Source organism: Struthio camelus, unplaced genomic scaffold, assembly GCF_040807025.1.
Source record: "Struthio camelus isolate bStrCam1 unplaced genomic scaffold, bStrCam1.hap1 HAP1_SCAFFOLD_154, whole genome shotgun sequence".
NCBI lineage: Eukaryota > Metazoa > Chordata > Aves > Struthioniformes > Struthionidae > Struthio > Struthio camelus.
In genome coordinates, this window is record NW_027182626.1 from 26,169 (window position 1) to 40,702 (window position 14,534).

General features: G+C 37.1%; 1 protein-coding gene across 1 annotated transcript in view; it reads right to left on the bottom strand.

Moving 5' to 3' along the window:
• Positions 1 to 14,534, bottom strand: part of LOC138065021 (jouberin-like) — a gene marked incomplete at its 3' end in the record, with an annotated part of 54,848 nt that overhangs the window by 18,501 nt on the left and 21,813 nt on the right. Inside the window, exons 13-18 of the mRNA XM_068929252.1 lie at positions 12,769 to 12,998; positions 11,254 to 11,357; positions 10,544 to 10,662; positions 7,332 to 7,462; positions 5,670 to 5,810; positions 3,260 to 3,462 (exon numbers count right to left, since the gene is read on the bottom strand). Of these exons, the coding sequence (XP_068785353.1) occupies positions 3,260 to 3,462; positions 5,670 to 5,810; positions 7,332 to 7,462; positions 10,544 to 10,662; positions 11,254 to 11,357; positions 12,769 to 12,998 (928 nt within the window). The remainder of the gene's footprint in view (positions 1 to 3,259; positions 3,463 to 5,669; positions 5,811 to 7,331; positions 7,463 to 10,543; positions 10,663 to 11,253; positions 11,358 to 12,768; positions 12,999 to 14,534) is intronic.

Sequence of the window (14,534 nt, forward strand, 5' to 3'; positions counted from 1 at the left end):
ATAGCACTAAGCCTGCTGCCCAGGATTATTGTTTGGAAGAGTCCAGAGGAAAAAGCCACCTCCTGTGCTGCTCTGAAGTTCCTGTTCTTGGAACTTAAAAATACCCCTGCGAAGGAACAGCAGCATCCACAGACTTCTCTTCTGCATACTCCCAGCTGCAACTCTCATCAACCACTCTCTGTGACAGTGCCCATGATTTCAACCAAGGTATGCATAATGCCTTCTTACACATCTTCTTAGGGTAGAAGAGAAGAAGGGAACGTACAAAGCTTCAGGTGGAACCACAGAAATAGCCTTGGGACTGCAAAGAGGTGATCAATATATTTGGCTTGACCAGGAGGGCTTTTATAACTTTAATAACAGTGCAAAGACTGACGGCATGGTATCAGCACCACGCAATTAAGACACCAATCACAGTCCCATAGTATCAGTGCAGATAAATACAGGCTGGAGTAGTTTCCACTTATTTGGGATATGAGGCTTTAAGAGGCTGAGGTTGTGTTTGTCATGGGGATAATCTCCCCACCTTTGCATTCTATCAAGCATGGAAAGTTTAATGGCTTCCTGCCCTCCATCTAATACTGACAGTGAACACTTATGGCAAAATCCTAATCCCCCAGTAACACACTTTTCCGCCTAGATATCCTGCATAGCACTAAGCAGTCAGTTTGGGTTTGGAGAGCCAGGGGTTTGTAGGAAGGCTGTTAGGAACAGGGCTCTTTCTATTCCTGGTTTCAGTGGGCCACCAATACACAAGATATCAGTTGTGGGTCACATACCCCAGGTAGGACGGGAAGGAATGCCCTATCACATCTCATATACCATGAGTCTACAGCATGTATCATAACACTGTGAGATGGGAATGTAGATAAATGCTCCATTCATTGGAGGCTGGAGAAACAAACAAGTAATAGGTATGACCACAAGAAATGTCTTCTGTCCTTTCTGTTTCATTGCCTTACACCAACCTTCCTGTCTACACTCCCCACCCAAACGCCTAGCTGCTCTGCCTTCCCCTGCTTCTAAGGTCAGCAGATAGTAGGAGGGACTCCCCTACAGCATATGGCTAGCCATGGCATAAGGTAACTTACAATTACTGGGTAGAGGAGTGACTCTGTTCTGAGCTCTACTTCACCTACCCTTCAGAAAAATTAGTCAGGGAAAAAGTAGACATCCCAGTGCACCCACTGCCTTGCAAAAACTATGTCCTTGACAACCTGGGGGTAGGGAGGATAGCAACAGCTAACAAACTACTGAACTGTATCCTTATACAGTAAAAGACTGACAGGATTACTTTTCTCTCTTCCAGATTCCCTTGTTCAAGAGGGGCCACAGGGGAAGAGAAAGCCCCCTCCCTGAAAACTATATTCCCCCCATGGCTGCAGGCAGGAGGCAATATACACCCTAGAAGGCCATTCTGCAGCAGGTAAGATACCAAAGAAAAGAGAAAAAAAATAGAGAGGTGGGAAACAGTGGCTTGGGCTCCACTGTTGCCCAGATGCAGCCTCCTGACCCAGCAATGTGGGGGCTGTCCAGAATCTCTCATAACGTAGCAAGGCACTGCACCCACATACCAGAAACAAACCTGTCTCTCGTTGGAAAGGAGCTTCCACTTTCCTCTTTGAATCTAATGCTAAAATACAGAAAATGTGAGTATCATAGGTCCTTCTGATGAAAGAAAGTCTCCTCCTAAGATCTCAGTGGTTCACAAACCCCTGAAAAAAAGCTCTTGCAGTTTACATAACTATCACTGCTCTGAGGCAGACACCAGACTAGATGTGGATTCTTTCAACTGCCTTCCCCTGTTGTTTGGAAACCCAGAGCGAGAGAACGCTCAGACGATCTTTCTGACATCTCCTACAGCTATGGCTTATGAGAACAGGCTTTGGAAGATGGCATCTGAGACCTTGATCATGATTCTGCTCACAGTGGACTTGCTCACTCCAAATCGCTTAGCCTTTGAGCAATGGGAGTTTAAGGTTACAAAGGTTCAGCAGCTGACAGTCGTTCTCTTAAATTTATAGGCACACACTATTTCATTTCACACTACAGGGAACGTGTGGTGCCCATTCGTGGCAAGAGGCCTCAATGTACCATTTTTGTAACCAAAAATTGGTGGTCATTGATGCTGTCCAAGTCCTATGTGGTTCTACTAATCCAGATTTTTCTCGCATAGCACAGGACCTCTGGCCAATCTGAGGCCAAACAGTTGTAATGATAAGGACGCCCATAAAATCATTATCTTCTCCCTCAGATGAAGGATCTGGAAGAGGGAAAATCACTTCTTTTGGGATGTCTTCCTAGAGTCCAAAGCACAAGGTTACATGCTCCATTCTTTCCATATTGTGCCTCTCTGGTTGATAATGAACTCAAGAGATGGTTCAGAGAGAAGTGACCAGGGTGTCACTTAGAGAAGTGACCAGGGTGTCACTTATAGATAAGTGGGAACAAAACGAGCAGAAACAGAAACAAGGCTTGCTTCCTCCTTCCACAGGTAATGGTGGTGGCAGCAGCAACAAACTACCATTTTCCATGTTAGCCACGGTACAGTAGTTCATAAAGGGGTCCACTACAAACCCACAGTCCAGAAAGTAAAAGTTTACGGGATAGCTTTCCTTTAAATCATTTCAAACCACATGCTTAACTGGGATGTTCAGGCCAGGGAATGAGCCTAGATCTAATCCAAAACAAAGTACCAGAACTATGATAAGTGTAGCTACAGGTCCTTAGCAACAACCGCTTTCATCTACTCATTTGCTTCTTCTGTGCTTTACTACTTACTAATGCAGACAAAGCCTAAAACTACATGAAAATAATACATGCTCAAAAGTACTTAATAATGAAAAAATAATAAGCATAAAACCAAACACAGTTCGTGTCATTCTAAACAGCAATTAGACCTGCAGAGTGCAATTCAGGAATATTCTGCATTCTAAAGGTGAATAGAAAAAAAAAAGGTGAAATTTCTTAAGCTCAGCCATAATGATCTGGGTAGTATGTCATATGAACGGCAATGAAAACCAACAAAGGAAACTCCTGTCATTGATACCTGGTAAACAAAAGTAACTTAGCTTTATGTGATTAACCTCTTCTGAATAGCTACTTTTAGGTGCATTAATACTAGTAAGGCATATACTCATTTCCAGGAGAACAAATCCCAATACTATATATGTATACTTTGTTAAATATAGCATTTCCAGAATATGAGCACTGCCTGAGAAAACTGCACATTCCTTGAAAGTAAAAAAATCTGACTTACTGTAACAGAATCAAGTTTTTGTTTCACCTTCCGCATTCTCACTGATGCTCTTGCAACACTGACAAACTGATCTGCTGGAGACATTGTTGAACTTTGTTGCACAGGAATTTCAGAAAAACTGCTAAAAATTTGTGGTCCTCTTGGTGCAACTGTGGTAAGTGATGAACTGTGATCTTTTACAATTTCAGCTTCCAGTTGTGCAACTGCAGAAATAATCAATATTAATGTCAGATGAAGCCTTACATTGCCATGAAAAAATTAAACAAGAAAGCAACTACTTTGAATGGCCACTGTCATTTTGCCAGCCATGTCTTTACTGAAACACTATAAAAATCTGGTATTGGGAGAACTTCAAAATGACATGTTTGACAATCCTAAATGTTCCCAATAATAAGGTCTCCTTTCCATTATTTGTATTCGGTAACCGTGCCCACTGAGCTGTAGTGTACTACTGACAAACAGTGCTGCTCTCCATGAAGAGGGAGGGAGGGAGGGAGAAAGGAAGGGAGGGGAAAAAAAAAAAAAGAGAACTTTTAAGTAAAAAGTATAGAGCTTGCACTGAATTCAAGTGATCCATTTTGCTAGGTACACTTCAAGCTACTACTGTTTCCAGTCTAGTTCAGGTGAGCTTACTATACTTGAGGAAAATTTCAAAAGTTGCTAAACAAATACACAGGCAGGGCAATCATTCTTGGGAGGCAGTCTAACCTTCTTGAATAGGATACTTTTGATGAAAGTTGTGCTCACTCTCATTTAAATAACAGACTTGACTTTCGCAACTTTTATACTCTGGTCTTAAGCCAACAAAGGGTAACAGGATTCTTCATATAAGTTTTGTCCAGGATATTTATAAAACTTTTGGTCTATGTAAAACACTGTGCTACTGTTGGAGCCTTAAAAACCGTGCCAGTGACTAAAATTAGTATTACTATATGATTAACTCTTTCAGCTCTAATGCAGCAAGAGTATCTTCTGAAAGCAAAATGTGTGCTTTTAACCAAAAAAGGAACAAAAAGTTAGTAACAGACAACGTAGAAAGACCACAACCTATGCAAAGTCTTACTGTCACCAGTGACTTAGTTAAACAGTCAGACGATACAAATAACTACCAGTGTGAAATCAGTGTGATCTCTATATATACACACACATACATATTAAAACATCCTATTAGCTTTTTAAAGACTCACTCTCTGTTACATAGTCAAAATTTTAAAAAAGTCTTTCAGCTGTTGTAATAGTGTGAGATAAATTTTCCATTGCTCTCTACTACAACTAAAGAATGCAGATGCCTTACTGGCCTGAAGTTAGCACTGAATATTAATTACGAAGTCATTCCACTTTATTTTCCTGTAAAAGTCAACCAGTTCAATAGACAACCTAAACTGCGAGATTTGATATGAGTAATCTCATTAGTATGTTATTTAAAAAGCAAATGTATAAAGACAATATTAATTTTATGAAGAGATGTACACTGTAAATAAAACTACAGAATTACCTATTCATAATTCACTGTATAAATATATACATAGCTATTCATAATTCATATATATTCATAATTTACTGTATAAATCATATTAACATTATCTACCATTAAGATATAACATAACTGAAACTACGTCCTTAATTGAGAGAATGACACTGCTAAAGCTAACCACAAAAATGTAAAACCAGAGAAGCCTGAAAAGGACCTTTTGGATTTTATTTTGCAAACTAAAAATGTGAAGGTAGACGTCTCTTTAATATACAGATAACATGAGGGATAAACACATCTGTCACATAATCACACCACAGACTTACCTGTGTAGAGAATACTTGTTCAGAAAAACAAGCTATACTTAATCACATTAAAATCATCTCCATACAGCTCCTCAAAATTATTTGTAATGTAGCCAGCATAAAATGCTGAGATTTCCATTAAGCTATTCATTAATTTTCAAAATAATCATATTGTCTGACTCCATAATCCACCTTGATCCTGAAGAGAGGATTCTAAACATTTGTATGACACCGCCTATGTACCATAAAGTGCTGTAAGCATCGCACAGAGTAAGACACTAAGAGCAGATCTAAAGTTCTGATTCGGAAAATCTGTCCCACCCAAGCAAACTCAAAGCCACTTCTAAATAAACCTTAAATTGTTTTTAGAGATTTTGGCATCAGTTATAAAATAATCTGGTGGTTGGAAGAGACCTCTGGAGACTATGTAGTCCAGCCTCCTGCTCAAAGCAGGGTCACCTATAGGAGGTTGCTCAGGACCTTGTCCAGCGGGGTTCTGAGCATCTCCAAGCATGGAGATGTATATTATTACATGACTGTTTCTTTTTTCCTTCAAAATAAAGAAAAACATTAGCAAATCACTTCAAAAATAAAAAATTCCCAGTTGTATGTATCAAGAAAGTTTCTACTATACCTTTATAATCATAAATGTATACAAGTATTGGCTGGTTCTGACCAAAGGCACAAAATGACACCATGTGTTCATGTGGATGAAAGGTAACATCACGAAGCGGAGATGTGAAGGAGAGTTCAGAATATATGGCCACCTGATCACCTATAGAAGTGAAATATAGTTATTAATACTATGAAAATGTAGTTGGTAAGGTTGACTAATTGCAATACTTTGTATAGTGACAAAGCCTTAGAGGAAAGGTATTTGTTTAGCTTTTATAATAGATAATGCTTTTGAAACTCTCTCTTTTCTTTTTTTTCTTTTCCTATCAAGGTAGAGAGATCCTCTACTTAAAAAGCCAAAGACACCACAACAACATAAATGATAGTCAACTGTACTATGGCAAAATTCAAGTACTTCGGAAGCGTAACACTGTCTGGATTGGCCAAAGCCTGTATTACTGCAGTGTGCTGACCGTGATGACACTGTAATATGTATTCTTCAGTCATTTTCCTTATTGAAAATTAATATTTGGTGTAAAACAAAAAACATTCAGTAACTTAAAAGCCTGTAATAAGTCAGAAAAAATAGTGCAGTTGCAGCAGCTGCAGGAAACCACACGGGATGCATTAGGTTAGCTGAGTTGCGTTGTTCTGATAAGCAAGTTCCAGAAAGGTGGCGTTCCACAGTATTTGTTCGTGCTTGCGTTTTGCCAGGAGATAGCTATCATAGCTGCGGATTTCCATTAGATGACACAGCAACAGGAGTGAAAGTTGAGCACAATATTATTTAAAAAAATAAAATTGGCTCTTAAGTTGACAACATTATGAATACAAGTAAAGTTCAGCATGTAAGCAAGACTCAAAGCCTATTAGAAAAAATAATGAAGTCTCTCTTTTTATATTTATTATCATTTAAACGTTCCAGACAAATTGCATAGTGGCATAAATGTAAGCTAATTTAGTTGAAAATATGGAAAGAAATTCGAAACAGAACTGTTGGTTAGTTGTCAGTTTTAAAATAGTTCAGTATTTTTACTTTTAAAAAATTATTTATATTATAGTTGGACACAATACAATGTCATCAAAACTAGAATGTATTTCCGTTACCTCCTGCTATCATTTTTGTCCCTTCTACCTCACTGTACAACAAAGATGACAACTCTCTTTACCTTATCTATATATGCTTTGCTTAAATTTTTCCAGGAAGACTTTGGTAGTTATTTGAAAACTATTCAATTGAGGGAAAATAATTTATGAAGAAACTTTGTACTCCAAAGTCCTTGGGAAGAAGAAGTAGTTGTTCTCAAAAAGAGCCTAATCCCAAAATCAAAAAAAAGAACAACAAAAACTGATTTGACTTAAAAATTTTTTTGCTTTGTTTTAAGACCCTCATCCACATACAAAAAATTGCAATACACAAGGAGCTGAGCCTAAGGTGCTCCGTTCTTGCTGGATATAACAGGTCCTACCTCTGTTTATTTACCTCCTCCAGAGAATTACATCAATTAGATCTTAGAGGAGAAGATTAACAATAGTTATTTAAAAGGTGGAGTAAAGGTTTAAGGATTTCAGAGTATCTTACTGAAATTTTATTCCATATCAAATGTGTTTCAGGAAAGCTTACAAAATCCCATCCCTTTAGTCTTGACAGCTTCACTTAAGGTATAAAATAATTAGTTACCTGTTTCTGGATTCCAAACATATGCCTTTCCATCTTCACTTCCCGAAAAAAGGAACGTGCCACATGGCGTTAAGGTGCTGTGGATCTTTTCTCTGTAATTTGTAGCACCTATATATTTCTTTGTAGCCAAGCTAAAGATAAAGAATAGTTTGCAAGCACGGAAAATACTTCATAATAAACAATCAAACATTTTATTTGTCAATCTTTCTCTCTGCACATCAGAAAAAAATCAATACAACTTGTATCCAAAACAGATAACGCAAGCAACACTTTCTGCAGAGTGCAGTTGTTCACCCTTCCTTTTCCCTGGCCTTCATAACATGCCTGAAACTATAGATCAAAGTATCTATCATTGCCTTTGGTTAGAGTAAAGAAATATTCAGATGCACAGAACAGATATAGTTATTTGCACCTTTTTGATCCTTAGCTTTGTAGAAAAGAGGCAAATTGACAATATTATTCCAAGCTGTGCCAAAAAAGTTCATTATGCTTCCTAAGCTTGATAACACATCAGTAATGCTGAAATTTATCCAGCAGCACCCCTTAACTCTTTAGTCTAATGTCTCCTTGACTACAAAAACAGTAATACCGTCAGTAAACTTCAGGCAGCAATATTAATTACTATTAACATTACTATTGTTAATATTATTTTGCTGCTTGGGCATCCTAGTCTTCTTCAGTGAGATACTACTGGTCAGCACAGTAATAATGACCTAACTGCTGTTAAACGTTTTGCAGGCATCATGTAATAGAGAATTTGCAACAGGATTTTCCAAAATGTAAGTAAGGTAGCTTTCAAAAGGTTGTCTCAAACATGAGGTGCAGGCTGGAAAAAAAAAAAGAAGTTCACAATCAAAATGGAGGCTAATACTGGAGTAATACTGCGATATAGAGTTTCAGGCAAGGAGAATAGGGATAGGCCATGACAGCCCTCAAAGAAAGAAGATAATTTAAAAAACGTGATTGATACTGCAGAAACAATGGAGATGTTGGGGGAAGCACAATACAGTTAATATTACAGGACAGGAGAACTATTTTTAATAATATTCTGAATAAATATATCTGAGATACAACTCCACTTGACACGTAAGAGAAAAGGATGCTTTAATGATCACAGTGCAAGACCATATTAGCTCAAATAAGAGTTTTAGTTGCCTGAATGAGTAAGAAAGATAGTATATTTGATATGTCATGTACAACAACTCTACAAGATATAAACCTAAGAAGTCTGAACCAAAACCAAATCCCTGATCACATACCTCAGTGACAGGATAGCAGCATTATCCAAAAAGATCAGAAAAGGAAGCTGAAAGAGGACAATTAAGAACAACTAGCTGCCACTCAAAGTAAATTATGCTGATCTGTGACCTCCACCCCCTCTTTTCTCATGCAGGGAAAGAGCAGTTAATGCTGACGTGTGAAATTATCACTGCTGGGCATCTGACCCCATGGTTTATTGATAGACTTAAGCAAATGTAACTGTGGGCTGTGGTCAAAGCAGCAGTCCTTCTGTCCTCTCCACCCTTATTTTCCCAGGCTCTCCCTTGTTTCTTCTCTAGTGTTTTGGCAGCTATCAGATGAGTTGGATCAGATAATTGATTCAGCTGAAGACTAATCATTATTTTTTTAGGCTGATTTTTTGTCGGATCAGCTCACCTATCTGACTTAACCCTGCGCCACAAGGTCTCTAGAGCTGATAAAGCGGAAACGTTGGCAACACATGGCCAAAGGTGTGGGAGATGAGGAGAAGAGGAGAACGTAGGTCCTATTGATGGACTGGCTTAAAATAATTGTGAACTTGCACACCATGTTAACCCCTTCTTAGAGGTTAATACACATCTACATTTTTCTCTCACAGACTACAACTCCACACTCTTCCGAGACGGTAGTGATAGACCACCTGCTTCAAAAAACTAGACGACCCCTCTGTCAATCCACTCATTTCATGCTTGGATTGTATGGATAGTTTGGCCTTCTATCATCGTCATTCTAATTTATTATTTACAGTAAAAGCTGAAAAGTAGACTATAATACTGGAAAGTCTTCAGCTAGTTCAAACATTCAATCCATATATTATTTTAAGAGTGAGCTCTCCTGAAAGAGCGTATACGGGTACAAAAGCACCTTCTAAAAGAACGTAGCTCCTTGTGCTATCAGAGTCTAAAAGGTATTTTCCCTTAGGCAATTTTAGTAGAACACCAGGGACCTTTCATTGTCTTGTGTGTGCAGAGAGGTAGACATGAAATTAAGGTTATTTCATTTACAAAGCGTGTTCATATCTTTAACGTAACATTCCAGAAGGGAAGGTTTGGCAGCATCTTACCAGTGTATATAAATAACTGTTTGCAAGGAGTAAGGAAGATGCTGCCAGGCTCTTCTCAGTGGTAGCTAGTGAAAGGACAAGTGGCAATGGGCACAAACTGAAACACAGGAAGTTCTGTCTGCACATGAGGAAAAACTTCTTTACTGCAAGGTTGTCCGAGCGCTGGAACAAGTTGCCCACAGAAGCTGTGGCAATACTCAAAATCCAACCAGACAATGTCCTGAGCAACCTGTTCTATGTGACCCTGCTTTGAGCAGAGCTGTGGGACTACAACAATCTTTGGAGGTCCCTTCCAACCTCAGTGACTCAGTGATTCTGTGAACCTCTTGTTTTTTTTTATTGTAGATTATTAAATTGGTATGTTTAAAACACTATTAGAAATGAGAAAATCATCAATAGTTACGTTGAAATATCTCACCACCTAATCAATATAGCATAATAGGTACATCATTGTATTATTTAATATCTATGATGACAGTCTTCATTCTATTTTATCATCAAAACACTTTTTTAGAGTCTAACCAATGAGAACTAAGGCACGAATAAATAAATGTTATAATTTCAAAGCTATTTCAAGCCTAGATTACGTTTTTAAAAGTGAACTTAATCTTTAGGACGCTAGGCTCTTCATTTTCATGCTGTTTCAAGCTCTCAAGTCATCCAGTCATTTTTGGATATTCTATCTATCTGAAATTACTTACCCAGCATCACACAAAAGGTTTGTAATATGGCAGTTTTGAAATCATTTCTTAACCCTAACATTGCTATCCTTAATTGCAAAGTCGAAGGATATCCTAATAAGTATTTATTAATTTCATGGCACCTCATTTCTCTGATAAGTAAATTTTAAAATAGAAAGAAATATGCACTAATACCAAAATCTACTTACATTCTGAGATCCATAATTCTCAGAGTACTGTCTTTGGCATGGATTAATAAACGTCTTCCATTTGGATGTACCTCCAAATGACTTATTGGAGTTCCTTTAATATCATTTTCTTTTATTTCCTACAGAAAGAGACAATAACGAAATGGATTCTGTTATAAGGTATCGCTAATTCTGGAAAATTGGGATATAGAGTAAAAATGGTAACTTCCGTGTTTTAAAACTCATGTTTGTACTCTTTAATTAAATTTAATCTTCCATTACTTTTTTCCTTCTTCACTATTTGATTAAGAAAAAAAGTTTTTTCCTAGATTAAGGCACTACATCCTAGGCAATTAACTTTTCACAACAAGGCAGATTGTATTATGACTACGAACTTCTGAAACATGCTTGATGACAGATAAACTGGCTGAACATGAGAGAATAAATCTAACACATTATCATTCTGCTAATATGATGTTATTAAATCTGAAGCATTTTTATGTTTTATATACAGAAAAATTAAAGTTGCAAGACAATTCAGAAATCCTAACATAGTGAATCACAGCACATTCTATCAACTGCTTTGTATCATTAACAAGTTACTTAAAGAAAATAATATCTTTCTAGTTCAACAAAAATTAACACATAAAAATAACAAAATTCAAATCAAGTGACCAGACTGGGAACAATCTACATAAACATTATAATGCTAATTCAAGAAATCTGTATACCTTATTAATGCTCCACTGTTGGAACAGATGTTGAGAACTTCCTTTGATAAATGTATCCCAAACGATAATCAGTCCCGAACTATCTCCTGAGAACATGTGGAGCCCTGTAAAATAATACCTTCATATAACCAAAAGAATACCAAACAAAAGAACAAATAAAGAAAAGGATGTATGAACAAGAAACAACTTTTTCTGTTACTCTGTGAATAGGCAAACACCAATTCTTTCCTCTCTTTTCACATGATACATTTAGTGCAAATACATTTTGCTCACACTGCACGACAAAAGTTGATATCATGAATGTGGATTCAGCTAGTAATAACTCAGATACCAGGATGCTGAATATTTTATTAAATTTCTTCACTTTGTATCATCTTTTAGGAACCATCAAAAAATGAAAATGTTTACCTCGGTGAGCTTTAGATGATTTTCTAACGCTTATCTATGGATTGAGTTCACTCACTGAGAGCACCTTGAACAAGAACAAATACTCTTTCCCAATCGTTGTTCTTATATCACACATAAATTCTTATCCTTTATAAAAAGTTGCACTCTTTTCTCTTCCTAGTTCCTTCCTTTCCTGAATATCTTCAGTGAACCACCTATTTACTAATGATGTCACTAATATCCCAAAAAAAGTCAAACACTTTAAAGTATCTTATTTATTTACCCATCTTCAACTCTTTCGGTTATGCATTTCTCTACATCTCTGACACCTACTTTCAGTTGTTAATCTACTAGTGAACATTCTTCACAATGTTTGGACTAATCTCCGTCTTCTTGGTTTTCCACATTCTATCAACACTGAAAAGTTCATCACCTTTCCACTTCTTTAGTCTAGCATTAAAATCCTCACAATCTAATTACTGCTACCTCATTTTCTTTGTCATTGTATGGAGTTGATAACTTTGAATGACAATATGAATGAACTGTCTTTGCCTACTGATCTGATCATGTCTCCTGTTCTGAACTGCTGAGAGAGTTCTCTAGAAGCTGGATTGCTACATAATTCTGCCACTTACTTTATCCAAATTTGCCTTTTTTCCAGCTTACCTCTCTACACTACTAGGCTTTCCACCTGTATCCTGATGCATTTTTGCCCTCTGAACAGTAGCTTCTGGGCTTTACTTTCTGCTTGTTTTGCTGTAATATGTTCAAAACATTAACTAACTAATAACAGCTAGCTACAGGGACAATGAATACTAAACTACTGTCAGAATTTGCACAGTCATCATCGCTTGATAACTATATGTTTGTTTGCTTGTCTCTTTTACAGTTAATGTTTCCAGATTATTCTTAATTTATATCAGGGGTTACATGTCCCTTTGTGTTTGCTCAAAGTAGTCCCAAATAAGACAGGGCACTGACACATTCATTGCAAACACAGATGAAACTATTCCATTCTATTGTAGTATTTCATATTGCCTCTATGAAATAAAGCAAACTAGTAATGCTCAAGCTGGTCTTCAATTGATATGAGAAAAAAGTGATGAAGAAGTAATTCTGAGAAAATACCTTCTGCATCAAAACAAAGTGTGTTGATGAAATTTTTGTGACCATCAAGCTCCTGTAGCAGTTGCCCATGGATGTCTTTCACTTTTGCATTCCAAATTCTAATCACAGAGTCATAACATCCTGTCACAACCAAAGAGTTTGCAGTTGGGTGGTACTTTGCAGTATAAACAAATGAAGGATGAGGGAAAACTCTCACAGCAGATGTAGCCTGGTTTTCAATTTTCCACATTCTAAATGGAAAGAAAATTAGGACAGCTACTGTATAAAGCAATCACATACACAGCTACCTATAACTGATACCATATGTTGGGCTAATGGATCTAGAGGCGACTGCATGCAAATACTCAGTGGCACCTGTCCAAATCGTGGCAACTTTTTCCACCTACACTTAATCCTTTAATATGGTACTTTCTAACAAGAATTAAGATATTGGCTGTGACTCTGTCTTCCAAGTAAATTCATGACCATGTTTTCATTTAAGAGATATTTGGCATTTGGCACATTTTAAAATACACATAAAGTATTCCAAGGAATGCATCAATCTCTTTCCTTCAGGAGTTAAATTATTAAGAACTTTTGGGATCTCATTCATTAAAAACACACACACACACACACACACACACACACACACACACACACACACACACACACACACACACACACACACGGGATATTTAGGATCACTAAATATATATAAAAGCCCAGAAGGTTTTAGAACAAAAATTATCTATCAGATACCGATTGTGATCTCAAGGACGCTTTCTTTACATAAATTCAGTTCTTGTATTTCCTATGCTTCACCACCAACAGCTGTAAGATCAGATTTTTCTTAGGAAGTATTTCTTTGTTTGCACTTGTGCATTTCACCATGGAGCCTCCCCCCAAGATGAGTTCATAAAGAATGGAATGGTACCCAGATCATGAAATCTGAGTGGACAGCACATTTCAGAGAACATACAATTACAATATGGCAGGCAGCTTTTAGTGTTATCCTTCCAGGTTTTGTTTCTGGTGACAACCGAAGAATTTTAAGTTTACCCTGAGATTGCTTAAAAAAAAAAAAAGTGTTCATTACAAAACTTCTGTAAACACAATGTCTAAGAACATAGTGATTAAGCTGCAACTTTAATATACAAAGGTCACAAACAGTCCACCTATCTTTTAGATTGGCTTTACTCTGACTATAGAAAAGCTTATTACTGCTTAAAGTGCCAGTTAACTTTATAATAAGCGAGTCTTTGAGGAGAAAACTAGAGGTTATCAAATTCACTTAAATGGTACCCAGAAATAATGTGGGAGAAAAGTTTGGGTTTGAGATCAGAAAAGGCTCAAAGATAACATTGTCCATGTATGTCCATGTCCATATAAAGGACTTACAGAAACTCCCAAATTTCCCTTATCTCCAAGCTGCCTTAGAATTCCATCTGACAGACGATACAGGAAATAAACTGACAGGGCTTTACAACGGCAGGGTTCCTTTAGTCCTCATCCTCCAATTCTGCCATGTTTCCACAGCAAAACGACCCCAATACGAAAGGGAAAACAGAATAGTTGCCTGAACTTAGATTTTTTTAAAAGAGCTTAAGACAAAGGACAATAAATACGTGAACTAACAACTCATACCATGACGATGCACAGTACATTGAAAAGGAGGCCGACCATTAGAGTTGCATATTGCTGCCACAAATTGTAAAAAGAACTGAGAAACATTCAGGCCTTTTTATAAGGACTACGAATGACTGAAATTGATATTCATTTCAATATCA